General features: G+C 41.3%; 2 protein-coding genes across 3 annotated transcripts in view; one reads left to right on the forward strand and one right to left on the reverse strand.

Annotated features, from left to right (window-relative positions):
• The window catches only part of ft (cadherin-related tumor suppressor fat), an 84011-nt gene extending 56743 nt beyond the window's left edge, over nt 1-27268 (reverse strand). Inside the window, exon 1 of the mRNA XM_015332629.2 lies at nt 20293-27268. Within this exon, the coding sequence (XP_015188115.1) occupies nt 20293-25656 (5364 nt within the window). The 5' untranslated portion in view covers nt 25657-27268. The remainder of the gene's footprint in view (nt 1-20292) is intronic.
• Pgant7 (N-acetylgalactosaminyltransferase 7) overlaps nt 6551-27423 on the forward strand; it is a 29638-nt gene continuing 8765 nt past the window's right edge. The window contains exons 1-2 of one of the 2 annotated variants that reach the window (XM_089171021.1): nt 6551-6928; nt 15769-15921. The gene's annotated coding sequence lies outside the window, so the exon portion shown is untranslated. The remainder of the gene's footprint in view (nt 6929-15768; nt 15922-27423) is intronic. The other variant, XM_015332640.2, reaches the window with a different exon arrangement.

The following is a 27423-nucleotide window of genomic DNA, read 5'->3' on the forward strand; positions in this document are numbered from 1 at the left end:
TATAAAGAGTTTCGTCATTTAGCAGATATATTACATTAAACGATGATTCACAAATTGATTGAAATTACTCGACGAAAAGTATCCACACATATATATAAGCTTACGCTTAATTAATTTACTGATAACTTTTTCCCCCTTTCACGCTTCTCCCCTCTCCCTGACATATTACATACGCACACACACACGCACGATTATTTTGCATACGCGAAATATACCTATATACATCTATATATCTATACACAGAGATATGGGAACCCATATAAAGATATATACATCTCCATGTAAAGTTTGCTTAACGATCGATACTCGTTAAGGTGTCCTTCATTAATATCCTTCGGCACGTTCTATTAAAGGTAGAAGAAATCTTATCGTTATCTAAGTTGTCAGCGAGTGTCTCGTAATCCTTTAGCTAAAAGATGCAATAGAATATCGCAATGGATAATTGGCCTAAGTTGCTCGCACCTATCTATCCTTCTTTCTCTCTCTCTCTCTCTCTATACATTTTCCATCTTTTTCTTTCTCTGATTCGAGTAATTTAGATCCGATTCGTCCGAGAACGCTTGTTCGGCACGTACGCAATTTAGAATTAATGTATTTCCTGTATCGCGGAGAAGCAAAAGGCAATCGTTGTGTGGTTGTTGTGTTCGCTACCGGCGTGTACGAAAGGAGCACGACACTACCGGTTTTCGAGTTGGACGCCGAAAAAAAATAACAAAAAAAAAATCCATTCGCGATCCTCCCAGCGATAACTTCCTCCTCCTCCTCCTCCTCCTCCTCCCCCCTTCTTTTCTTTCTCCGACTATCCCTATCGCGGTTTGCGCGCACCTTCGCGCTCTGCCTCGGGAAAATAATCGGGGAAATTAATCGTACGATTGAGAAATTAAAGTGTCTACTTTGTGTGTCTGTCTGTGTCTATGTGTATATGCGTTAGAGAGAAAGAGAGAGAGAGAGAGAGATGATACGACGACAACATGGCACGTGATTGACATTGAAGGATATTCCTTTGCAATACGGATTACACAGTTTGTATCTTTCTTTCTCTGATCGATAAGCTTATTTATTTTACTAATGTGTGTTTTACCTTTGATTAGAAAATATTTGAACTATTTGCATTTATCCAAAGATTCATAAATATTATCTACTTGATTTGTTTTCCCTTTATTCGTTCGAATACCAAATAGGTGTATTTTTATCGTAAGATGTTTTAGCTGATATGTTAGTACTTTTGAAATTGTATTCTCCTAATTTCCGTTGCATTATGCGATTATCGATGGCGTAATATTATGTATCCGGTTTAGCAAAGTATTATTTCAAAAGTATATCATACAAAAGCAATGGAGTATAAATAAAAATTGGTTAAATAATTCGTAACCCGTGCGAAAGTAAGAAGGGCAATACGTTATTCGTATTTTTCGTGGCACCCCGTATAGAGAATGTAGGCGCGAGGGGTGCGGCAGCCCTGGGCTGGTCGGCGGAGGGCCTGACAGTCACTCAATGAATTATTGGCCATAATAGCAGTGGCAGCGAAGCTGAGGCCCTGTTCTCTCTTGCATCTTGGGCCCACAACTCGATTCTGGGGCCCCCGTAACCCGTTGGCGTCGTACCGCGAGACGAAACGTATTGTTGCTGTGCACGCTCACTACTAGGGTAAGGTATACTCTCCTTGCAACCACCACCACCACCATCACCACCATCAACAGCACCACCATCACCGTCGGCCAAAGACCAGAGACTTTATTTCTCTTTACGCTCGAAGAAAAAGAAAGAAAGAGAGAGAGAGAGAGAGAGAGAGAGAGAGAGAGAAAGAGATAGATATAGGACCCCATGCACCTCGATTTCGGCGAACGAAACCAGTCACGACGTTCGAGGGCCAATTCCGTGGCGGCCTTCTTCTTCTTCTTCGCAAAACGAGCAACCTTCTCGTTTACTCTTTATTTGAAATTTCTTTAGATCGTCCTCGCGAGATGACGACGATCTTAAGATACTGGACCAAAAGTAAGTATACTTAAATAAATTGATTTTAACGTTAAAACCCTCTACAGATTCTTCTGATGCTTGATTATAAAAGATATATATTACGGTAAAGAATTTTTATTAACTAAGAAAAATAATATTTATATGTAATTCATTAAAAATTATAATTATAAATGAAACGTTGTACGAGTTATGAGATATATCCAATGGATCGAAAGGATTAACTTCCTACGTAGTACGAAGTAGATACATTTGGAAAAGGATCATTGACCTTGTAAGCGGCGATCCTGGAACGTCGTGAGTCGGCTTCACCTGCCAACGAAGAAAGAGAGAAAGAGAGACAGAGAAAGAGATAGATAGAAAGAGAGAAAGAGAGAAAGAGCCGGGGAAATAACGGGAGTCGATAGTTTCCCGAACACATACCTTACCTATGCGAACTCTTCGAACTATCGCGAAGTCGATCGGGAGGTTCGACTTTGTTCAAGACATGCAGCCAATTCTCAATTCTCGATTTACGATTTATCACCAGGACTATAAATTTAAAAGAAAGTACTAAAAATTCCTGACGCATTGTCTTTACTGCAAATGTATTAACAAAAAAAAAAAAAAGAAGGGTTACTCGATTTCATAATTTTTCTTTTCTTTTCTTTTTGTTATAAAACTTAACAAAAAGAGATTTGTTTCATTCTTCTCTTTCTCGCATGTTACAAATTCATTCTTTTTTCAAAACGATCGAGAAAGGCATATAGATAAGGATCGAACGAACGAACGAACGAACGAACGAACGAACGAACGAACGATCGATCGATCGATCTTATGACTTTTCGTGGAAAATAACAAGGAATGAAGAAAGAAAAAGAGAATGAGAATGAGAATGAGAGAGAGAGAGATGAAGGAAGATTTTCGAAAGAGTCGGAGAGGCACCCGTTCGTTCCCCACCCTTATTATTATCGTCGTTGTTCTTATTAATATTATTATTATTTTATCATCACGGCTGTCCCTGCGGGTATCCACGAAGGGTGATGGAACGAGGCTGTGGCAGTGGCGATGGTGATGAGGATGCCTCTCTCTCTCTCGAGAAAGAGAGGAGCTCTGAGAGCCACAGAGATGCAAAGAGCAGAAGAAGAAGAAGAAGAAGAAGTAGAGAAGGGAAAAGGTAAGTTGGTACGAAAGAGAGAAAGAGACAACAAGTGGAACGAAGAGAAGAAGAAGAAGAAGAAGAAGAAGCGGAGGAAGACGAGGAGGAGAAGGAGGAGGAGGAGGAGGTTGGTCAGAGGGAAAGAGTACCTACGCATTGCAGCAGACATTATGCTAATCTGCGAGCGAGGATGTATGCCCGATAAGCCGCCTGTGCTTCGGTATATAAGTCCCCTTCTGCCAGCAGTGAAGCCCAGGGGGCCCCACGCCCTCGATCTCACGTACATGTACATTACTCTGCACGTGTACGTGCGTGCCTTACATTACGTTACTTTGCGCCGTAAAGTAACTTTCTCTCGCATACTCGCATGTGCTCATCTCCCTCTCTTTCTCTCTCTCTCTCTCTCTCTCTCTTTCTCTCTCTTCTTTTTTCTATCCAATGTTTTATCTCGTTCTAACGGAATCCTGGAAGAGGATTTGGATGTTCGATCTTGCAAGTCCCGTTCAAGGTCGATCCTTCCTTGAATTTCTTATTACTATTATACGAAGGAAAGAAGAAGAAGAAGAAGAAGAAGAGAATAATGTTGGTTAACATTTTTGGGGAATTACAACAACAACAAAAAAGAAATGTATGATTTTATTTTGTAGTCAACGTGTCTTATCACGTGACGATGACGATGGTGGTTCCTTTTGAATCACTGCGCTCTCTGGCCTGAGCTTTGCATATATCGCGTGCTATAATTCAGGGTATATAAACGTGCGTTTACATTTTATAAGAAAAATGCGGAAGAACGCGTTACTCGCGTAGAATCCTCCTCCCTGTTGTTGCTGTTGTTGTTGTTTTTCTCTTTTGATTTATGATTTTTTTCTTCTTCGAAATGAACGCACACATAGGACCATACGTATATTTGGTTTGCTGTTGAAAAAAACGCATACATCGAAAGCGTAGGTAGATACGTACATCGAATACGCGTGACCACGGCTAATTTTAACATCATTATCTTTGTATGCGCGTGGTCGAATGGATTATGGTCTTCGCGTGAGCGCCGTTTCAACATCGCCGATGAGAGAGTTTTCTCCTTCCCTTCCCTCTTACTCATTCTCTCTCTCTCTCTCTCTCTCTCTCTCTCTCTTTGTATTTCGTATTATCTGTAACGAGATTTGCAAGGAGGTTGGCCGTGGCACTCTAGATAACGCGTTTTAGGAAGTAATTTAACAAACCCGCGATAATCGTTTACGTAATTTGCAGAAAGCTCTAATGCTTAGCGGACCACAACCCATCCAATCAAGCAACCAACCAACCAACTTGTTTTACCTGCGACTACTAATAGTATTCGAAAAATCAATACAAACGTATCCCTCCCACCTCCTACCTATAACTATAGTTATAGTTCTACCTGTATTCCTATCGTCTGTCTGGTAGAAACACACATCGAAATAGAATTCCTTCATCCGAATGGGTTGAGTACTTTCAACGATATGCTAATTGAGTTCGAACATTCAGATTATAATGGTAGACATTTTGGATTGACGATAAATCTCGTGAAACTCCTTTACCGATGTCGGCAAAACTCTGTCTCCCTCCTCTCTTTTCTTGGAACTCAACTGAGCTCAAGTGAGCTCAACTGAACACCCTTTTTCTACCCTCCCCAATAACTGCCCATAACTCGTTCTTATAAGGTCAACTGCGAAAAAGGAAGTCGATTCATTGAAAAAAAATTCGCACAATTCACCTATCCTACTGCAAAGCACCGATCTCTTTTATACAAACCTCAGCCCTCTCACCCTTGCTCGTCTTCCCCATTCTTCACCCCACCCCCTTCCCTTTTTTTTCTTTTTCTTTTCTTTTCTCTACCTTTTTTTTTTAATGCTATAGACTTCGCGCGAGCCATTCGAGCAAAACGATAAATCCACTTGGGTAAGACGTTAAAGGTGACTAATTATCACGAGATATACAGTGACATCAAAAAGAGGGACGAACTTATTTGAATACAATCGAAACCAAGGATATCCATTTTCTTACATTCCCCGGAGTCGACGAGAGAGAAGGACCCCTCCCTCTCCCTCTCTCTCTCTCTCTCTTTTTCTCTCTTTCTTTACGTACTTTCTCCTAAGAATACTGACACTCCGTAGGAACTTGACTTAACTCGAAAATCGATTAATAACAATTGTCAAAAATTATCTGAAAATCCAAATTTGACAATACTAAAGTTTTGTTGCATTTAATAACAAAAAATTATTAACAATAAAAAGTTGTCATTCTCTATGAATAGAAATAGGAAAAAAGTTAAATGAAAAACTTTTGCTTTCGTTTCAGTTACGCGATTGTAAACTCAGACGTGCACGCACTTCGCACTCTGACGTACGTTTAGGTTGAATAATCATTTGACGTTTGTATCGAATCGTAGTGCATTCTTCCATGCACTGTCTCTCTCTCTCTCTCTCTCTCTCTCGCTCTCTCTCATCATTCGACATGGCACGTACCGATCTACTTAATAGTCCCCGTCAACGCGCTTCGAAGTTGACCTCGGGGCCGATGGTTGGCTGGCTTTACGACCCGTTGACTATCCACATAGATGTCCTGAATCATTCCGCGTCTCTACTTTCATTCAAACGCACAACAAACCACCACCACCACCACAAGAGTCAGTCGCTTTTCTCTATCGCGGCCTATAATCTTCGATTATCTTTACCCACGAAAATAAAATAAAACAACTTAACATTTACGATACTACATCCTTGTTCCTTCTATCTTTCTAGTGCTTTTTTCTTCTTCTCTTTTTATTTTTTTTTTTTTTTAGACAAAAGAGAAATACAATAGAGAAAACGACCGAGCAAAGCGTGATCTATCTATCCATCTATCTATCTATCTACCTATCTATCTAGCTAGCTATCTAGCTAGCTATCCTTCTTCTGGTTTGATCATTTTTAAACAAATATTTCAACGTACACTTTAACGTCCAATGCGTGCCATAATTGTCGATTCAATCGTTGGAATATATTTTAGAAGAAAAAAAATAACAAGAAAAGAATAGAATGAGAGAGACTACGTAACCACAAAGTAATCGTGGAAGAGACACGTCGAAGTATTCGTGACGAACAAAATCTTACAAATATGACTTAATGAAAATTAATGAGATTTTTCTCTAGGACAAACGGATAACATTTTCCTTCTCACTTCTTTGTCATACCAATGTGAATAAAAAGAAGAAGGAAGAAGAAGAAGAAGAAGAAGAAGAGAAGAAGAAGAAGAAGAAGAAGAAGAAGAAGTATACGTGAGTAAGTAAAAAAGTCGAGTCGATTATGCAGTTGTCTCTTGGGATACGTGTCAAAGAGAGTAGCAGAGATAGAAAGAGAGAGAACGAGAGAGAAAGAGAGAGAGAGAGAGAGATAAGAGGAGACTCGAGAGGCGCGAGTTCAGTTGCTCGCTCGCGCGCAAGGCAGAAGTATCCGAGACAAATCGCTACAAGGATACATAACTTTCCCGTCGGAAGGGGTTTCTTTGCGGTTTATGTGCGAGAGATGGAAGGGAAAGGGAGACGGAGACTGAGACGGAGGCGGAGGTGGAGGTGGAGGTGGAGGTGGAGGTGTAGGACGAGGATAAAGATGGGAGGGAAAGAAAGAAAGCAAGCAAGCAAGAGAGAAGGAATGTCATGCGATGTGTCCGGCCAAACACCGAACACCATAGACTTAAGTTGCGCCAAGGCAACCAACCAACAACCCCCTTCCCTTCGCCAGTCCGTTTACCAACGACTACTAAACAAGTACGCAAGTAGCTGAGACTTGGAAGGAGGTTTACCGCGAAGCTTATATTGCGGTAAGTGGGCAACCATTGTCCCGTAGTAAGTAACGGCCCGGTAATACTATTTTCCTATTTCTCACACCAACGTATAGTAATCCACGACTCATCTATCTTTCTCTTTTCCAACCCCCTGAATTAGTATTCTTTTAGTACACTCTTCTTCTACCCTGAGGAAATCGACACACCTATGTATATATGCATCTTTTCCTTCATTTTCCTTCATTTTCCTTCATTTTCCCCTGCTTTGAAAGACACGTCATTTATTTCCCCAGGGTATACTTTAGCATCTTCGACGTTTTGCCAGAACCATTATTATTCTAATCTTTTTTTATTCTCTTTTTTTCTATTCCTTGACTTTTAACCTCCCGTTTGCTGTTCCTTACTCCTATCTATTATATCTAATGTAAGTGATGCTAGTATTAAGAAGAGATTATTTATACAAATGAGGATGATTTTCTTGCATGGTTTTTTTTATCCTTTTTTTTTGTTACTTCTTTCTCGTATTTGAAATCTGAAATTTTTAAACGTTTCCGACATCGAACACGCGATTCAAATTTAACGTTGAATTTCATTGCTATGTATTTTTTCAATCTCATATTCATACGGCACGTAGCACGGTTATGATGATAATCCTTATGACAAGGAGCCGAATAAACGAATATTAAAAAGGAAATTTGCGCGAAGTTGGTATCGCGTTACAAACGAATAAGTAAGTATGTAAGTAAGTAAGTAAGTAAGTACTTCCGTTGGATTTCCACGAATTTAGAAAAGGGCCAAGAGGTCTCTTCTTCTGGTGGTACAGATATTCGGGACGAGAGAGGCGATGCACGTTTAAGATCCGAGTTGCATTATTTCCGGTCGATTCTCTTCCAACAGGGTATCTCGTTACAGCGGACTTTATTCGGGCTCCAATCTGCGCAATTACATCTCGGAACGATATCAAAGGTAGTACGTTCGTTTTCTCGTGAGCAAGCAGGCAGAATCAAAGAGAGAAGGAAAGAAAGAAAGAGAAAGAAAGAGAGAGAGAGAGAATCTGTAAGATCGGTAGCCATTCTCTTCTCCTCCTTCTCTTTACCATTTTTATTTCCTCTCTTATTCTGTTTCTCTGTGCACACATATTCGGTCTAAGTCTCTTCAATCCTTCACTACTACCATCACCAGCATCATCTCAGGTGACTTCCATAAATTACTTGCCAAGCTTTTTGGGAAGTTATACCCAACCAAGTGTCTTCTTGGTCCAGCAAAGTACCAACGTTGGACCTGGCGTCAGTTGGAGTGTGCAATTCCATGCAGTGCGCCAAGGACTCACATATAATACATATATATGTATGTGCGTGTGTTGCGTGTGCGTGTATATGAGCATACCAAAGAGAAAAAGAGAGAGAGAGAAAGAGAGAGAAGAAGAGAGGGTCCTCGGCACAGGAGGGGGGCCCAAATAATATTTCAAAATTAATGTCATGCGGGGCCTTCCAAAGGGGTCCGGTGGGTTCCGCACCACCTTCCTGCATAAGATAAGGCCCTCTTGGCCACCGCTCGTGAGACAAGGACCGACAAACCGACCGACCGACCGAACGAACGAACGAACGAACGACCGAGGGAACGCGAGCTTCGAGAACCGAAGAAGAAGGTGAGCGTGCGAGTAAGTGAGTGAGTGAGTGAGTGAGTGAGTGAGCGAGCGAGCGAGCGAGTGAGCGAGTGAGTGAGCGACCAACAAAACCAAGAAATAAAGAAAGAGAGAGAAAGAGTCATGGAATGTGTGGGTCTAGAGAGAACACACATAGCCAACCAGCTCGTGGATGGCTCGAAGAAGGAAAGAAAGAAAGAAAGAAAGAAAGAAAGATGGAAGAGAAGCACCGAGTGCCTGAGGGATAGAGTGGAAGAAGAGAAGCCAGAGTCTCGTCTCGTGAGAGGAAAGGATCGGAGAATAGCGTGCATTCGAAAGATAGAAAGAGAGAGAAAGATACTAACTCGACGACCGACAGAGAGAGACTGAGACCAAGGTGGGAAGGGAGAAAGAAGAAGGACGTACTTGCGTGTGTGCACGCGTGACTAACGGAGAGACGGAGATGGAAAAGGAGTCAAGAAGAGGAAGGGAGGAAGGGAGGGAGAGAAAGAAGGAAACGATGACGCCGATGGTGGTGAACCTTAGGAAAAGGATAGAGAGAAAAGCGAGACCGAACGAAGGAGACAAACGCACATCTCGCTCTCCGAGCCCTCGAGAAAGGATCTAGACTCTCTAGGGCCAAACCACCTCTCTCTCTCTCTCACTCCCTCTTTTCTCTCTCTCTCTCTCTGTCGCACCTAACGCGTTCCTCTCTCTATCTCCTCTCCCTTTCTATCCGCCTGCATTCCTCGCACAGGCGCATAGAACCGAGCGTGCATTTCTTTCTTCCCCTTCTTCTTCTCCACCCTTCTCATCTTCCTCCTCTTCTTCAGCTCTCTCTCACTCTCTTTCTCTCTCTCTCGTTCTTTCTTTCTTTAGTCGTCCTCTTCTTCTTCCTTGTTGAACTCACATCCTCTCTCCCTCCAACACTAATTCACGTTGACATCTCCGCTCTGCGGACACACCGACGGACGGATGGATGACTGTTGGCGTTGGGAGGGTCAGGATGACGACGACGAAAGGGGCAAACAAGGTAGAGATACCAACTGAACGATGTCCTATCGAAACTATCTTTTTCTCTCTCTCTCTCTCTCTCTCTCTCTCTCTCTCTCTCCTAGAAATTCGCGAGTCTATGATTTTTAATAGATCCTTGTTTTTTATCATTTGTTTTGAGGTGCACAAATTTGGTTCGTTAATAAAAAACCACGATCGATGGGATTACAATTGAATTTAATTTACATAAAATGTAACAAATAGAAAAAGAAAAATGAATTTGAATTCCAGGAATAAATTGATATTTCTCGGAACACCATTAGAAATTATTAACGTAGGTATATATCTATGGTGCGTGTTCGATAAGATCGCGGTAAAATCGTCGATGAAGATTCAATGATTAATCTGTGATTCAACGAAAAAAAAAAAAAAAAAAAAAAAAAACAAGATAGGTAGTAAAATAAAAAAGAGAAGAAGAAGAAGAAAAAGAGAAAGGGGTTTTGGAGAGTAGAAGGAGAAAGAAAGAAAGAAAGAAGGCTTACAAAAAGGTTTGACAGATGGAATTGCTTGGGAGACCAGTAGACGTGTAGAGATTCGTGTTACGTGTCCGAGTGTTTGTCTAGGCCCTAAATAAATGTAAATCAAGCATAGTAAGCTACGACGGAGAATTGGAGCCCCATGGTTCTGGGACTGAATTTCTGGGATCCTCATGCATCATTCGACTTTACGTTCTATACATATAACCTATGTGTATGTTCCCCCCCCCCCTCGTGAGATTTCGATGCCTCCGCTTTCTTTGCTCTTACAAGGAAAAGCAATGTTAAAGAGAAAATTATTCAACTCTAACGCATACTTCAAACAACGTTCGTTTCCTTCGTAAAAATGTCCGTTGTTGATGCCATGCTGGTAGCTATCCTGCTTATACAAATAATTATTCAATTCCCCCCCCCCCCACCCCAACCCCCACCCCACCTCATCCCAATCCCCCAATTACATTCAACTTCGACATTCCAGCACCGACAACTCCCCCTCACTCATGTTCATCGTTTAGGCTAGGCGTTTATTATAACCGATCGAGAGACCATTTTCTAGATCGAGGTAGGTTAATAGAAACGAATATATCTTTGCCTACTATTAAAATTATTATTATTACTATTATCATTATTATTATTATGATTATTATTACTATAAGGATAGAACGGGTAAAGGAGAAACGAGGGATTTCATTTCTTTAGATTACCACTTGGCGAGGTGAGCTGCTAGGATGTACAAAGCACTAATTATAGAGTCGGATCATGCAAGGAACAATGTGTGCGCTGCATTTTGCCGAAGCGGAATGCGTCGGTCGGACTTATCTTGCAAAAGCGTTTCTGCCGGTGCATTGTTGTAGTCCTCAACATACCACTTACTAACTGCTCCCAGCTGCCTTTTTTCTTAACATCGTACGTTCAATGGATTATGTTCACTATTTATACATATATATATATGTATGTATTTAATTCACGACAAAAAAAAATAGAAATATACATACACAAGGATTTTTGGCAAAGATTCAAATTCGACAAAAATGGTGATCGTTGTTGGAGTCTAACGATCGCAAAATTTCCTCGGTTAATAAGAAAGGTTGATAGAGAGGATTTTAAATGAAGTCGAGAAAGAGAGAGAGAGAGAGTGGGTCGATTTTTCCTTATCGCATGGTCCGTTAGTCCCTTTCGAAGAGAAAACCTTAAGGACAAAAGGAACAACTTAAAATGCGAATGATCGGTCTCGCACGTGAGAAAGAGAAAAAGAAAATAAAGATGGGAGAAAGAAAAAGAGAATGCGCGATATATAACATCCCTCGAATTTCGTGTGCGTATAGTATGGGTGAGTGTGAGCGAGTGGGGGAGAGAGAGAGAGAAGGAGAAGAATCGGTCCCCGAAAACGGTGGGGACCGTATCTGACGGTCATTAGCGAGCGCGCGCTTCTGAGCCGCGAGATAAAAAGCTCGGGGACCAACCAAGTAGTATATTTTACCGGGAACATAGTTCCCAGGAATGATCACTATGCGAAGGTCACCCGATTATGAAAAGATACGAGGGATATTCGTGGAATCATTCTTTTCAACGGTTTCAAATTCTGATGCGGATGTAACGACCAGCACCAAAAGTGTCCCCAAAATAATATTTCGACTTTAACTTAATAATGGGCCCAACTAATATGGGAGAAGGGGAAAAGTGGCAATTAAAAAGATTGTTTGTAAAAATTAGATGATCTTAAGAATTAGGATTGGAATCATGGTTTCTCTGCAAAACAATCTCTTTCTCTCTCTCTCTCTCATCTTTCGACCATAGAAGGAGGATGCATTTACGAGTTAAGAAAAAACGTCCACGGTATGGTCTCGGTATGGTCCTGAAAGCGCAACAAGCGCTTAATGATGTCATAATTGAATAATGTCCGTAATTCCATCGGCAGTCAGACTTTTTTGGCGATCCTTGTATTCGCCCCTGCCGATTCTTTAACTTCGAATCTCGACAGACACATGCATCTATCTATATATGTATGTGCGTGCGCATGTATGCGTGTATAATATAAAGGAAGAAGTTTCTCAAGGTTTTCTATAAGTCAACGCATGCTTATGATTTTATTAGATGTGTAGGTATACGCACAAATATAAATATGTATATATATATAAGTGTATGTCAAATCGGATCGGACGAAATGATTTATGATAGTTTCATAAAACACGCGCATCTCTTATGCACTCGCGCGTAGTTATAACTCACTGCTATAATCTTCTTTCCCTTTATTTCTTTTTTATTTCTTCTTCTTCTTTTTTATACCTTTCTTTTTTTGTTACAACGGACTTCGAAATAACTTCATTATCCTTTTCAACTTTCTCTCAATCCGTAAACCGATTGCCAAAGTTTCGGTGATCATAGAATCAAAATAACTGCTAATGTATAAATACATATACGCACGCACGCACTCATATATATATATATATATGTATATAGATGTACGTATAGTTTAGTCTGATGATCTGCAAATTAGAGAATGAAAGCTCAGCAGTGCGGAGCGACGTTTTGCGAAATCGGTGATCGAATGAAACGAACGGACAAGATGAGAGAGCCAGAAGCGGATCTCACGAGTGATCGGAAATCGCTAAAGATCGATGAACGAAAGAATGAGACAGATATATACATATAAACGCATACACGCGCGCGCACACGAGGAACCCTATCTTTCACTCTTTCTCTCTTATTCTACCTGGACACGGGTGCGCTCGTGTCAAATGTCCAACCGAGAGGAACAAGCAGGTAGAGATTATGAGAAACACAATGTACCAGTACTCCGTGTGCAGTTTGAGAGACCGAGTGCCACCACGGCTAGAAAGAAAGAACAAGAGTGAGAGAGAGAGAGAGAGAGAGAGAGAGAGAGAGAGAAAGAGAGAGAGAGCAAGGATCCTTTTGAGGAACGGAGGAAAAAGAGATCGAGGAGATATCCCCTTCGAACAATCATCCACCTCCCCACCCCCACCTTGTTCTGATCCTCCTGTTAGCGTAGGGAACGGTATGCGGTTCTGGAATTTCGTTCTTTTTATGCGGCTGGTGATTTCAATAGACGAATCTCTCTCGAAAAGTTGCCATCGGTGATTCTTCTTCCCTCACCCGCTGTGAAGTGAGTATTTTCAACGCGACATATTTTCTTCCTAGTTAATGGAGTTAGAAAGAATAATATTTCAAAACTAAACTAAACGAAACGAAACAAACTATTTTTCTCTCTTTCTTTCTTTCTTTGGATTTTGAATGTCAATAAGATATGGATTGTTATTGGTTGCTAGGTTGCCACTAACAGAAAGTGTCAAAAATATCTCGGTAACATATAAATCGACAATATCTTTGAGAAACGTAGACCCGTTCGACACATGTTATACTACCCATCGTATCGTACCATTCGTTCTTTCGTGGACCGACCTAAGTCTTTCGGGACTAAAGATCCTCGTCGCGATAAATTTCTTCGGCTTCTTTTACCTCTCGACTATTGTACATAACTTCCTTTCGCAGAGGATTATCTTGATATAGACGTAGAGAAAGAGAGAGAGAGAGAAGAAAGAAACGATATGAATGATCCTAGCAAATACATATATAATATTTACATATGTAATATGTATATTATATATATATATTTATCTTTCTAATAACTTTCACAGTTATATGAAACAGATTAGTAAGCAAATTATCAAACCTTTATAAAAGATGAAAAAGAAAGACCATAACAAATTTCACATTGCGCGCAGCGAATTTTTTTTTAATGATAATTTCTCATAATCGTAAAACAGATTACGCCAAAGTATTCGACATAATTTTGAATTTATACATGCGATCATAGTCGTAAAAATGGTTCATTAAAATTCGAAACTTGTAAATATTATCTAAGCACACGTGGTTGTTAAACAAATATATTAAATTAAAAACAAAAAATAAAAAAAAAGGAAAGAAAAATAATAGGTAAAATTAGAAATAATTTTGAGCACCGGGTGTGGAGATTCTATGACAGGATAGTAGTCGGTCGGCATTTAACAATCTCTCTCTCTCTCTCTCTATCTCTATCTCTATCATGGTTTCTAAAGCATTTCTAAGAAAACAAACGGGCCAAATATCTTGACGTTTAACCGGTATTTTGAGAGGGAAAGAAGGGGGTTGAGGGTTTAGAAAAGGTTTGCTTGTTGAGATGATACGTGGTGTGGTTGCACGCAGAGTTTGTTCGTTGGAAAGCGCCAGCTCATCCAAGGCAAAAGGATCATATCGTTCATAATACTACCGTTCCAACCGTTCCAACCGTTCCAATCGTTCCAACCGTTCCTTCCTTCCATACGTTACGAGTTTGTGCGGGCGGGGACGTAGTTTTAACTCTCTTCCTCGTTAACCAACGCTCACACGAATTGCTTTTTTACTTAAGGGTCACTCGACTCTAAATCTCTTCTCTGTTCGCGGTCTCCCCGATCGCCGCACACCGGAATGAGTTCGTTAGCCGACCCTTTTTGCCCAACATCAACCCACCCTTCCTCCCTTCTTCCCTCCCTCCTCCTGTACCCTCTGCTACACCTCAGACATCTCCCCCCCACCAAATCCCGACAAAGTATTTTCGTACGAGTTGCAACAAGCGCGTCTGATTTGCTTCCGCCAACTTTATTACGACGAGACGATGATTGCATTTAACTTGACAAAAAATTACAATGATACAAAACATTTTCGTCGACTCAATGAATGATAGACAAAGTTAAAAGTTACTTTTGATTTCAAAATTTGGCATAATTCAATAAACGATTACTATGTGATTATTCTTTATCGAATAATTTGATATAAAACGTTTTATTGATTAAACCGCGCGCGCGAGAAAGATGAAAGAATATTTAGTCGAATTAAACATATACATGCAATAAAAAGGAAAAGAAAACAAAATGTCAAGAAGAAGAATCATCTTGTATTTTAATTCCTTTTAAAATATTCTCTCTGTTCGAAAAATTGATCCTCTAAAATTTTCGGTTCTCGAATGTGAAATATATGTTAAAAAGAAAAAAAACCTGAAATCATATCTCGAGGTTGGATGACGATTCCTTTTGTCGAAACTTACTTTCTTCCTTCCTTCCTTTCTTTCTTTGAGTTTTTTTTTTTTATCGAAAAGAACTAAAGGTGAGAGACAGACGAGGCAAAAGAGAAAAAGAAGAAGAAGAAGAAGAAGAAGAAGAAGAAGTGAAAAAAAAATGAAATAAAAGATATTTTTTTGTTCTTTTCTCTCAGTCTCGTCTCGTCTCTTCTCCTCCTCCTCCTCCTCCTCTCTTCTCCACCCCGTATAAGAAGAAGAAGAAGAAGAAGAAGTAAAAATCGTTGAGAGAAATATTTGGTCGAGGCACAAATCACCCGGGGGACGGGCCTTTTAGCCGAGTGTCTTATCTGTCGCGCGATACCGAATGAGCAGAGAAATTATTTCGGTCTTTTCCACGAGTCCTTCTTCTTCTTCTCGCCTATCGTTCACACACGCCCACAGATTTGATATCTTTCCTCCTCCTCCTCCACCTCCTCCTCCTTCTCCTCCCACTTTGCCTTCACAACATCCCTTCCCAACTTCCTCCTCGGTAGCCCTTCCAGCTAGCTCGTTCTCAATTCTTTCCGGTACTCCTTCTAAAAAAGACGTTGAAAAATGGCGAGGATGACGATTGTGATTCCCGACAAGATGAACAAACGAGTCAAGAGAAAGAGAACTCTACTCTTTGTAGGGATACATGTTCGAAACAACAACAACAACAACAACAACAACGAAGACGACGACGATCAACGAGGGGAATGATAATAATAATGATGATGATGATGGTGACGATGATGATGGTGATGATGATGAGCAAGTAGAGAAGATTAGCGTCGCATTAAAGGTGCCACTCAATCTTTTATTTTATTTTATTATTATATTATATTTTGACTCGTCTATCTTATCTTAATATATATAAATTACGTGTCATGCGTTGTTTGTCCGCAATGAACTCCTAAACTACTGAACCAATTTTAATCAAATTTTGCACACTGTGTGCAGTTTCATCCAACTTGAAAGATAAGATAGTTTATATCTCAATTTATAATCGCAATTATTTGTTTATTAACAAAGAGTCATGATTATTTTTGTTAGTTCAGAGTGTGTCACTTAAAGACGTGTGTATTGGACTAATTGTGAGCTACAGCAACGCGTGACGGGGCACCCCTAGTATAAAATATATTTTTGGGAACAATAAGGAAAAATATCGCGAATAAAAAAATCTTGTTATTTTTTGTTGTTCTTTTTTTTTAGGGGGGGGGGAAGGAGAGATATCTTACATCAACATTTAGATTTAGATATCCGGAGATTAAGTTACTATCGTAAATAATTAGATTAAAGTCCGACTTGTTATTCACGACTATCGAATTTAATGCTAATGTTATGCAAAACAAGCAGAGAAACTAGAAACGCCTTGTCGATGAATATTTTTTTTTTGTTTTCTTTTTCTTTTCCTTTCTTTTTTTTGTTCTTTTAAGAGACAGTGCAACAGAGACGTCTACTTTTCTACTCGTCAAGTAGTATTGTAAAATCGAATCAATCTAAACTAGGATAGACGTTAGGTATCCGAAAGTGATTTATAAATCGATGCACATTTACAATGTTATTGAATTGTAAATAATATATATATACAAAAAAAAAAATAGGAAAAAGATTGTAATAAGTTGAGAAATAATATTGGTGGCAAATTTGAAAATAACCATGGGATATGTTTAAGTATGAGAAAATAAAACAATATTCAAAGTGATTTATAGATGAGATAGAAGGAATAGGAGGAAGGGTTCAACCGGACGTTCATACCTGAGGCAAATAGGTTTTAACATAAGGTACGTTTACAACTACACAAATATACACACATACATATATACATACATACGCATAGAAGGTATGCATGAATCCAGATTGGCACGAAGTGCGGTGACCTGTTATAATTAATTATTACACAACTCTGTGCATTTTCTTGAAATGTAACTCGTGCAACTTTAGCAAAAGAACATGAACGCACCAAGAGAAAGAGAAAGAGAGAGAGAGAGAGAGAGAGAGAGATAGCTTGGACTTCTTATCTCGTTGCTTCTCATTAGGGTTACATAAGATTGTTCTCACATCACATCGATCTGTCTACACGTGTATTAACCATATCGATTTTGAACTAACAAGATAGAAAAAGAAAATGATAAATAAAATGGGATAAATAAAATTTCAAGACGGCCATCTAAACGATTTCAATTGGACGTTGATTCAAATACTGACACGCATTTCAATGCGACAGACGTTAAACGTGAATAATATATACGGTATTTCCAAGCCATAGTAATAATCCAAATGTTTTTCAACAGAGAGAGAGAGAGAGAGAGAGAGAGAGAGAGAGAAAGAAGGAGAGTCGACAACACGCGCGCGGCTACTACAAAACAGAAAGAGATTGATTTATCTATTAGAATAGAAACGTTCATGAACAAGAGTAGTACGCGTGCTAGAGAGAAAGCAAACGATATCTATTTATTTAAATTCGTGTTCGAACGAGAACTATCGACATCTCTTGGTAATACAATGGCGCATTTGGTTAACAGAAAAAAAAACAAGCAAACAACAACAAAAATAAAAGCCATACGCATAAATAAAATAAAATAAAATAAAATAAAATAATAAAAAATGAAAAGCAAATGCGAGGGAGTCGACTAACCAAGTTGGAAAGATCTAACTCGCATAAACGAGAGTATTATTAATCATCTAACCAACCGACATAATTATTATCACCTATTATTAGCTTCTCACGTGTATATTAGTGGGTATCTATAACATAGTAGAGTATATGGCTGTATAAAAGAGAAGATAGAAAAAAGGCACGCACACGAGAGCGAAAAGAGAAGATTAAAAAAAACAAAAAAAAAAAAAAAAAGAGAAAAAGAAGAAAGGGAAGAAAGAAATGTGTATGTACATTACGCCTACGTTTCGCACGAGCCCAGGACCCACCCATGCACGCGCTTGCGTTCACTCGCAAACACACTAACACGTATAGCCCGTTCTACTCTCACGTAGGTATACCTTTCTATATGTGTGGGTTCCTTTCTCTCTCTCTCTCTCTCTCTCTCTCTTTCTCTCTTTCTCTACTCTCTCTTTCTTATTCTCGATTGAAGCAACACACGAACGTACATCAAGATCACGTTAAGGCAACCTTCTTAAATCAAATGTTCTGCTTACCCAAGTTAGACATTCCACGAGAGTGAGATAATAAGCTGCACGATATAAGATATTTTACAAACGTCTTTATTTCATATATGCGAGTGATCGTACTGAAAGTGTTTCGCGATCACTGAACTCGTTTACGTATGTATATGTGTATGTGTTTATATAGAGAAACCATGGAATATATTATAAGTGGAGTCGGTAGTCTAACTTTGCGGACACAACGTCGCTTTCGGAATGACTCGAAAATTTGCATTAATCGCAACAACTTACGATAGTTATTTGCTACGACGAGTACTTCCTGGCTCCCACTAATTGGAATAATACGATGTTTCGTAATACTCACATCCCCCCTTTCCTTCCCGAATACTATTATTAATTATAACGTTTTTAAACCCTCCTCTAAACATTGATCCAAATATTCTACACACATCCAAATATACGTAATCTTTTTATTCTCGAACGTTTAATAACATCTGCAACTCTACCAAAATCAAAACCTATAATAATTTCAAAACTTTACGCTAAACCGTTCAACATCTAGAAATACTTGAACATATTATAGTAAATTTTACACATCTCGAGTATTAAGCTGACCCAAAAAAAGGAATAAAAAGGGATGGGACTCTTAGCGGGTCTCGATCGGATGAAGAAGAGAAAAAGAACGGGGGGGAGGGAAGGGGGAGGAGGAGGAGGAGGAGGGTTTATACGTGCGGGAGAGTAAAATGCCGAACCAGAAGGATCGACGAAACACCGAAGAGAGTGGCCCGCGACAAAAACGTCGAAACTGCAGTTGCTTCCCGAACAGAGTCACGGATCCCAACAGTGAACGATAAAGGGAAGAAAGAGAAGGATTTAGAGAAAGAAAAGAAAGAATGAAAGAAAGAAAGACAGCACAGGAGTAAAGGATAAAGGCGGGAGGGATCGAAACGGTTGGTAAGATGGGAAAGATACGAACTATAGAAAGAGAGAGAGAGAAAGAGAAAGAATCTTCAGAAATGAAGCAGCAATGGCATCGAAGTAGAAGAAGACGGGCACCAGCACCAGCACCAGCAACAGCAGCAGCTCTCTCAGCTTCTCTCTTCCTACGTTAAGACTATCTCGGGTGTTTGTATGCGTTCGTCCGAGATCAAGTTTTTCTCCAGTTCTGTACCTCCGGAGCGAGGCAGGCAGGGGCCCCAACTCGAATCCAAGTTGATTTCCTGGCACGCGGTTCATCTTGTCGTTTATTCTCTCTCAGCCTCTCTCTCTCTCTCTCTCTCTCTCTCTCTCTCTCTGCCAACTCCCTTTTTCTCTTTCTCTTTCGCTGACTGCTTGGGCTGCTCCTTCCACTTCTCATCGGACTCTCGCGTGAACCATCTCTCTTTCTTACTTTCTCTCTCTCTATTCCTCGCTCCACATCACCTTCCATTTCTCTCTCTCTTTCTCTCTCTCTCTCTCTCTCTCTCTCTTTTACGTTCCTTGATCCCTACCCTACCTCTCTCTCCCACCCTCACAGCACATTGTCCTTCGTGGTCTCTCGCCTCGCGAATTCTTCTCCCTTACTCTTTATCGCTCGCTCTCTAATTATGTTAGGCCCAATTGTTACGTAACATACTTCCCGATCGAATTTATATTTATCGTATTTGTACAAGTCAAGGCGTTCGTAATCGAACACGTATGTATGTATGTATATATGATTCATTTCGGAACAATATTTCAAATGTTTCACATGCATAAAATCCGTATTATTAATGAGATAATTATGTACACATGTGTAATATATTTAATTATGATATAACGTATGCACTTACTTTTATAAGATTAATACGAAAATTCAGTTGTAAATTCGATGTTCGCGTATTTTTTGTTGCAAATTCTTATTCGGTTTCGTATGTGTTTTAACTAAATGATTAAGCTCGTATATACTATATCGTCCGATTCCGGAAACGTTGTTTCGAGGAAAGAATCGACAAAGAAAAATTCCCCTTTGGGAAATAAGTTTTGGTATGTACTCGTGGATATCGTTTAACATTCGAGAAAGGGAACTTACTTTTGTGGACGCGGTGATGGGCCTGGTGCCGCCAACTCCGATAGCGTAGAGTTCCACCTCGTACCACTGGATTCCTGTTTCCCTGTCAAGAGCAGCAGCAGTCGAGAGTATACCTGTCTTCGTGTCGACGTCGAACAATCTGTCGACCTGAGGACCGCCGCTACCAGCGGTCACGTTCGTCACGTAATACTCGAGATCGATGTTCGATCTGCGGCTACGCGCACTCACTCTCAGAATACTCGCCCCTACCGGTTCGTTTTCGTACACACTACCCTCGAGCTGACCTCGATGTTCCCAGATCGGTTGATCCTCACCATCCTCTCCAGGCATTATCAAGGTCAGATAAGTCTCGGAGGATCTTCTTTCCGCTTGGACAGCCTCGTCGGTTGCCCGAACACCCACTTGATATTTCGACACGCGTTCCAGACCGTTCTTCGTTGATCTTGGAAGTCGCATCGTCAGATAACCGGTGGTACGATGTATGCGAAACATGTCCGAATAATTGACGCTCGATCGAAGCAATTCGTAAGTGACCAATCCGTTAGTACTCGAGTCCAAGTCCTTGGCGACCAACTGCGTTACAACTACTTCCTTTTGTGCCTGATAACTTGGGTTACCCTTCAATGGAAGAATTACCGCTGACATACTAACGAAAATCGGTGCGTTGTCGTTGATATCTTCGACGATCACTATAACCAACTTTTCTGCTGATAATCTGGCGCTAGGTGGTTGCGCCTTGTCCGTAGCAACCACCACCAATTTAAACGTGTCCACGTCCTCCCGATCGATCGGCAATAACGTATGAATCACTCCCGTAGACGGATTAATACCGAAACGACGAAACTGATCCTCAGGATCTTGACTAACGATTGAATAACTGACCATACCGTTTTCCCCGGAATCCGGATCCTCTGCGGTTATCGTAACTATCGGCATATGCACAGGTATTCCCTCGCGAATTTGTCGTACGATCGCCGTGTTCGGGAATACCGGAGGATTGTCGTTCGTGTCGATGACCTCGACCACGAGTGTCATTACCGAGCTAAGTCTAGGGTGACCACCGTCGCTGCAAGTTACGTTGAGCACGTACTTTTCTAATTCTTCGTAATCCAATGGTTTCCTAAGATACAAAGTACCGCTGAGGGGATCGATGTAGAAAGTATCCCTTCGGTTGCCAGCGGATATGGCGAAGGTCAATTCGCTGTTGGGTCCAAGATCGTTATCGGTTGCTTTGAATTTTAATAATTCCGTATTAATTGCCGTTGTCTCGAGAATAGAAATTTTCGATTTGTTATCTACGAAGAGGGGTACGTTGTCGTTTTCATCGAGTACGTCTATGAATACGGTAGCGCTGGATGATAAACGCGTTTCTAATCCAGCATCGTGCGCAACTACAGTCAATAAATAACTGTTGGAAACTTCACGATCGAGCTGTTGAACGAGAGAAATCTGTCCGGTTGCTTCGTCGATCATGAAATTTCCATTTTGATTGCCTGCTTCTAAAGTGTAGAAAACATCTCCGTTGAGACCTTCGTCAGCATCCGTAGTATATACTCGAAGTAGTTGAGTACCTACAGCTGCGCCTTCGCTCACTTGTACTTTGTAAGGTAATCTCTGAAATTGTGGCGTATTGTCATTTACGTCGGTAATGTAAATGGTGACTTTGACGCGATCTCTCAAACGATTTTCCCCGTTATCCGTAACGGTTGCTTCTAATGTCACGTAACTGGCACCGGTGTTGCTGACTAAAAGTTCTCTGTCGAAAACGCGTAACGATTTGATGAATCCATTTCTAGGATCCACGACGAAATCTTGTTGACTGATTGGCAAAGAAAACATGAGATCGGCGTTACGACCAACGTCACGATCCGTGGCTAATAATTTACCAACGAAAGTATCTGGCAATTCGTTTTCACGCAAGTGAAAAGTAAAACTCGAATTGGTGAATTCCGGGGCGTTGTCGTTTTCGTCAAGAATGTGTACGACGACTGGAACTACGGAACTCCTCGATGGACTACCTTGATCACTGGCGGTCACTTCCAACGCGTAATAATCTTGTTCTTCGCGATCCAATACATTCTTCACATAAAGCTGACCATCCGGGAAAATTCCAAAACGACCTTCGGCGTTTCCATCGGTTACACTGTATAAAACTCTTCCGTTGGCACCAAGATCAATGTCCGTGGCAGTCAATGAAAAGAAACGATCATTGACCGGCGTTAATTCGGACAACGAGGTTTCGTAATTTGTCAATTTGAAGACAGGCGTATGATCGTTGACATCTTCGATGATAACTCTTACTTGATGTTGAGCAGAAAGCGATTGAACGGCAGAGTCTGTTGCCGTCACTTCCAAATTTAAAACCGTACCAGGTGGTGCTCTTATTGGTTTTCCTAGATATATGATACCCGAATTTTCGGCTACTCGAAATTGTTCTCCAGGATTGTGAGTCAAGGAATAAACTATTCTAGCGTTGGCACCTGCGTCACGATCCTTGGCACGCGCCAAATAAACCTCTTGACCTACGGCAGCATTTTCTTTCAAGTATACTTCGTCGCCGCTCTCGCCTTTAGGAAATTTCGGTGGATTGTCGTTGACATCGATGACTGTTATGTTTACAAGGGTCTGTCCGTAGGCAAGACCTGCTCTGGCCGCTAACTGTAAGCTGTAGAACCCTACGTTTTCTCTATCCAAACAACCAGCTGTACTGATCGTGCCAGTGACCTCGTCTATCTTGAAGTTTCTTTTTGGATCGCCATAGAGAATGGTGTAAGTTACTTTAGAATTACCGTACTGAGTAACTTGTACGGTTCCAACCTCCTTACCAAAGCCAGATGGCATGGAACTACATTCGCCCCTATCCTCCATCACGCGGAAGTTGTAACCATTGTAAGTGTCGAACTCAAGATGTTCCAGATCTTCCTCGCGTATAATCTCGACCATGGCGTTTCTAGAAGCAACTTTATCTCCGGTATCTTTGGCAGAGATCGTTAATTCGTAAAGCGTTTTGTGAGCAGCTCTTAAAGAACCTTCCAAAGTGATTTCACCGGTTCTTTCATCGACGATAAAAATTCCTTCCCCACCGGATTCTAAGGAGTATCTAATTTGAGCGTTTTCTCTAGCATCAGCATCCGTTGCTATGATTTTTCCTACCGAAGTACCCACTGGCGCGCTCTCCGGTACGGACATCAAGTATCTCCAAGGATAAAACACGGGTGGATTATCATTGACATCTTCCAAGGATAGTAAAACGGTAGCTGTCGATGATTGAGGAGGCGTTCCTTGATCTTTAGCGATCACCAAGATACTATATTCCGCTATGGATTCTCGATCTAAACTGATTTTTGTTGTCAATTGTCCCGTTAGTGCATCCAATGCGAAAGTCTTCGGATAATCTCTTAGAACGCTCGAATGAAAACTATAAGCGATACTTCCATTGGTACCTTGATCGTTGTCCACTGCTGTTAACGTCGCCACGAGACTCTGTGGAGGAGTATTTTCGGATAAAGTGACGTAAACGGTATTTTGAGAGAATCTCGGTGCCTCGTCGTTCTCATCCAGAATGGTAACTTTTAGGTGAGTGGACGCATACTTTGGATTTGGTCCACCGTCCTTTGCAGACACGTGCAATTCGATACTTCCTTGAATTTCTCTATCCAAAGTCGCTATGGTTGTAACCAAACCGGTATCTTGATCAATCGCGAACCATCCTTGCTCGTTGCCAGATTCAAAGCCGTAATAAATTCTTGCGTTTAATCCAGAATCCGCGTCCGTAGCTGAAATGCTAGCGACGAAGCTTCCGATCGGCGATAGCTCGGACAAGACTGCGGAATATTCGCTCTGCTGGAAGACCGGTTCATGATCGTTGACATCGTTTACATGAATCACGAGATATGCCGTCGCAGATCTCGGTGGCGTGCCTTTGTCGGTAACAACGACTGTTAGATTGTACTTTGGAATTTCTTCGCGATCCAATTTACCATTAACTCGAACGATATCGAAACTTTGCGTGTTGTCCAGTCTGAAATGACCTAGTTCGTTTCCAGCACGAATCTCTACGGTGGTCTCGCCGTTCAGACCTTCGTCGTTGTCGATGACAGCGATGGCAGCAACTAGAGATTCCTTGGCAGCGTTTTCATCGACCGTTGCATAACCATCAGTTAACGTGAGATAACTGAATTTGATTTCAGGATCGTGATCGTTCGCATCCAATAAATTAACCGTTACGTAGGTACGACCGTCTTGTCTGGGCGATCCATGATCCCGAGCGAAGACCGTTATGACGCAGCTCTTTGGACAGCCTCCTCCACTTGGACGCGTGGTCGCACAGTTTTGTTCGGGACAAGCCAAAGGTTCCGCGGTCGTGATGGTACCCGTTTCCGGATCTATTGTAAATTGTCTCTCGGTGTCTGGCAAATAATACGTCAATTTGGAATTATCTTCGGAGTCCTTGTCAGTGGCATGAACGGTAAGAACTTTAGTGCCAACCGGTGCACTTTCGTTCAAAGCAACGACGTAATCGCTTTGTTGAAAGATCGGTGGATTGTCGTTAACATCTAAGACGGTTACATTAACCAAAAGATAACCTAATCTTGGTGGATGTCCCTTATCTCTGGCACAAATGTTTAATGAATAATATTCTACTTGTTCCCTATCCAATTTCCCTGTTGTTTCTAAATGAAGGTAGGAGGTCTCGCCTGTCGGATTACCCGTAACTTCTAAACGAAATTTTTCATCCTTATTACCATCGACAATAAAATAATCATCAGTCACTCCGTTTTCGGGAGTATCCTTGTCGGTAGCAGCGTCCAATAACAATTTCGTTCCAACGACAGCTGATTCGGAAAAACTTACGGCTATACTCGATTCGGGAAATTCGGGATCATTATCGTTGATATCCAATACGAGGATCCTGACTTCTATCGGATAGGTCGGTTGACTGGAGAGTACGACTAGGTCGAATCTATCGGTGCTGAGAGCTTCCCTGTCCAATATCTTAGCTGTTCTTATCTTGCCGGTCTTAGGATCGAGCACAAACTCTTGGGGTGGTTCATTAAATCTATAAGTAAAGCCAGGCTTCACCGGTATCTGACCAACCAGAGTACCTTTCGGTTCACCCTCCTTAACTTCGAGCGTAACTCTGGTATCGACCGCTCTACTTTGCATCGTCAATCCCATTGTCGCACTATCTTGCGGCAACATCGGTGACCTTCGCGGAACTAACCGCGTAACTCTTTGAGGTAGGTTCTGTAAAAAATACTTGCTCGACGAGCGCATCTCGTTGTTGCTAGCCTGGCCGCCATTTTGGTCCACCAACAACAATCCCAGGACCAAGGCTAGGACCATCGATCTTCTTATGATCATCTCTTCGGTACCTCAGCGCACCCTTCTTCCTTAGCCAAATTCTTCTCGACTCGTCGGCATAAATCATCTACGATCCACCGCTACTACCTGTCGTTCCTTTTCCTCATTGTCTCTTTCATCAGTTTCATCCTCGATAATTCGATCACTTTCCTTCCGTCATTGTCAACCAATTCGAAGCAGCATTTAATCGGCACGCGCTCTTATCTCCAATCGATAAAAATGCGCTCAACGAGCCGCATTTTTTATTACATTCCTTGGCCCGGCATTTACTCTTTATTCGAAATTGGATTAAGGTTGCGTACTTTCGAAGGGGTGGGTGTCTCTTTCGGTTCCTCTTCCTTTCTCGCTGGACCGGACCTTTCTTTTTATCCGCCGGTCGAAAGTTAAGTGAGTACAAGAAGAGACTTCGGCCGATAGTGGGGGCACTGACCCACGGAGCCGCACCTCGCGAAACGCGTTTGCAGATGCGCGTTAGAAGAGACCAATCGGATCTCCTTTTACCGTCATTTTTCCCATTAAATTACGACCAATGCTTGACAATCCCTATAAAAGGTCTATCTCGTTACAATCTCGATAAACTACGTATATCTATTTCTAGATTATGTCACATCAAAGTCAAACAGTCGATCTTAGAAACGTGTCTCTTACCATGGTTACAACCTTGACTTCGTTTGCGTAAAGCCACACAAAAAAGGTAAAAAGAGAGAAACGTATTTAAAATACAAATAGCAAATACGACCGAACGAACGAAAGTAACAGGTTGATCGTTAAAAATTCCTTGTCACTTAGATACCAAGACAGCTTCCCATGGAACGGGTATGGACCGGCACATCACAAAGAACACGCAAGCGTAGTAACCTATTTCAATGAGATACGGCACTCTTCCACCAAATCTCAAAGCAAATATTACGCAACTTCTTACCACTTGTGCTCGTTCCTTGGAAAAGTTAATGATCTCCAAAAAAATATAAAAGACAAACCAATGAACGATCATTCGAAATCACTCGCGGACGATGTTACCAATGATAGACAGCACGATAATCCTCGATCGAACGAACGAACGATCATAAGTTCAGCAGGGTGAAAAAGATAACTCGCGTTGTTCGTAATAACTGTACAAACTGTAAAAGAAACACTCGCGGACGATGTAGAAATAATCGACAGCACGCTAAACCTCGGTCGAACGAACGATTATAAGTTCAGCAGGGTGAAAAAGATCACTCGCGTTGTTCGTAATAACTGTATAAACGTAAGAGAAGAAAACAAGACAAAGTTTTGAAAGAGTTAGAAATCTATGTATAAAAGAACCAAAATGCAGAAAGAAAGAAAAGGGTAGAAAAAGAACGTAGTAGATAAACGTGTGCTGAGAAAGAAGAAGAACGTATGTAGGTACGTGTACACACAAGGGCTTCAACGTGCGACGAAGAATATCACCTTCCCGAGGACTGACCTGACTCGACTGAACTAAGCCGGTCCCAGATCCTTGGCGCTGCCAAGAGAAGCATTCTTCGCTGGGCCTGACGCCGTCCCTCTCCGATCCATCGTATTCAACGTTGCTCTCTTTCTACCTTTCTCTCTCTTTTTTACTCTTTCTTCTCGCTTCGTCTCCCCGCCACCTTCTTCACCTTCCTATCGCTATCACCTTTCTCTCTCTCTCTCTCTCTCTCTCTCTCTGTCTACCCCACCCCGAGGTAAGGCCCCTCTCCCCACTCTCGGCAAGAGCAGCAGCAGCACCTCCACCACTACCACCACCTTCTCAACATCTTC

Source organism: Polistes dominula, unplaced genomic scaffold (assembly GCF_049000335.1).
Source record: "Polistes dominula isolate Pdom_NZ unplaced genomic scaffold, Pdom_raw_medaka contig_31, whole genome shotgun sequence".
Taxonomy (NCBI): Eukaryota; Metazoa; Arthropoda; class Insecta; order Hymenoptera; family Vespidae; genus Polistes; species Polistes dominula.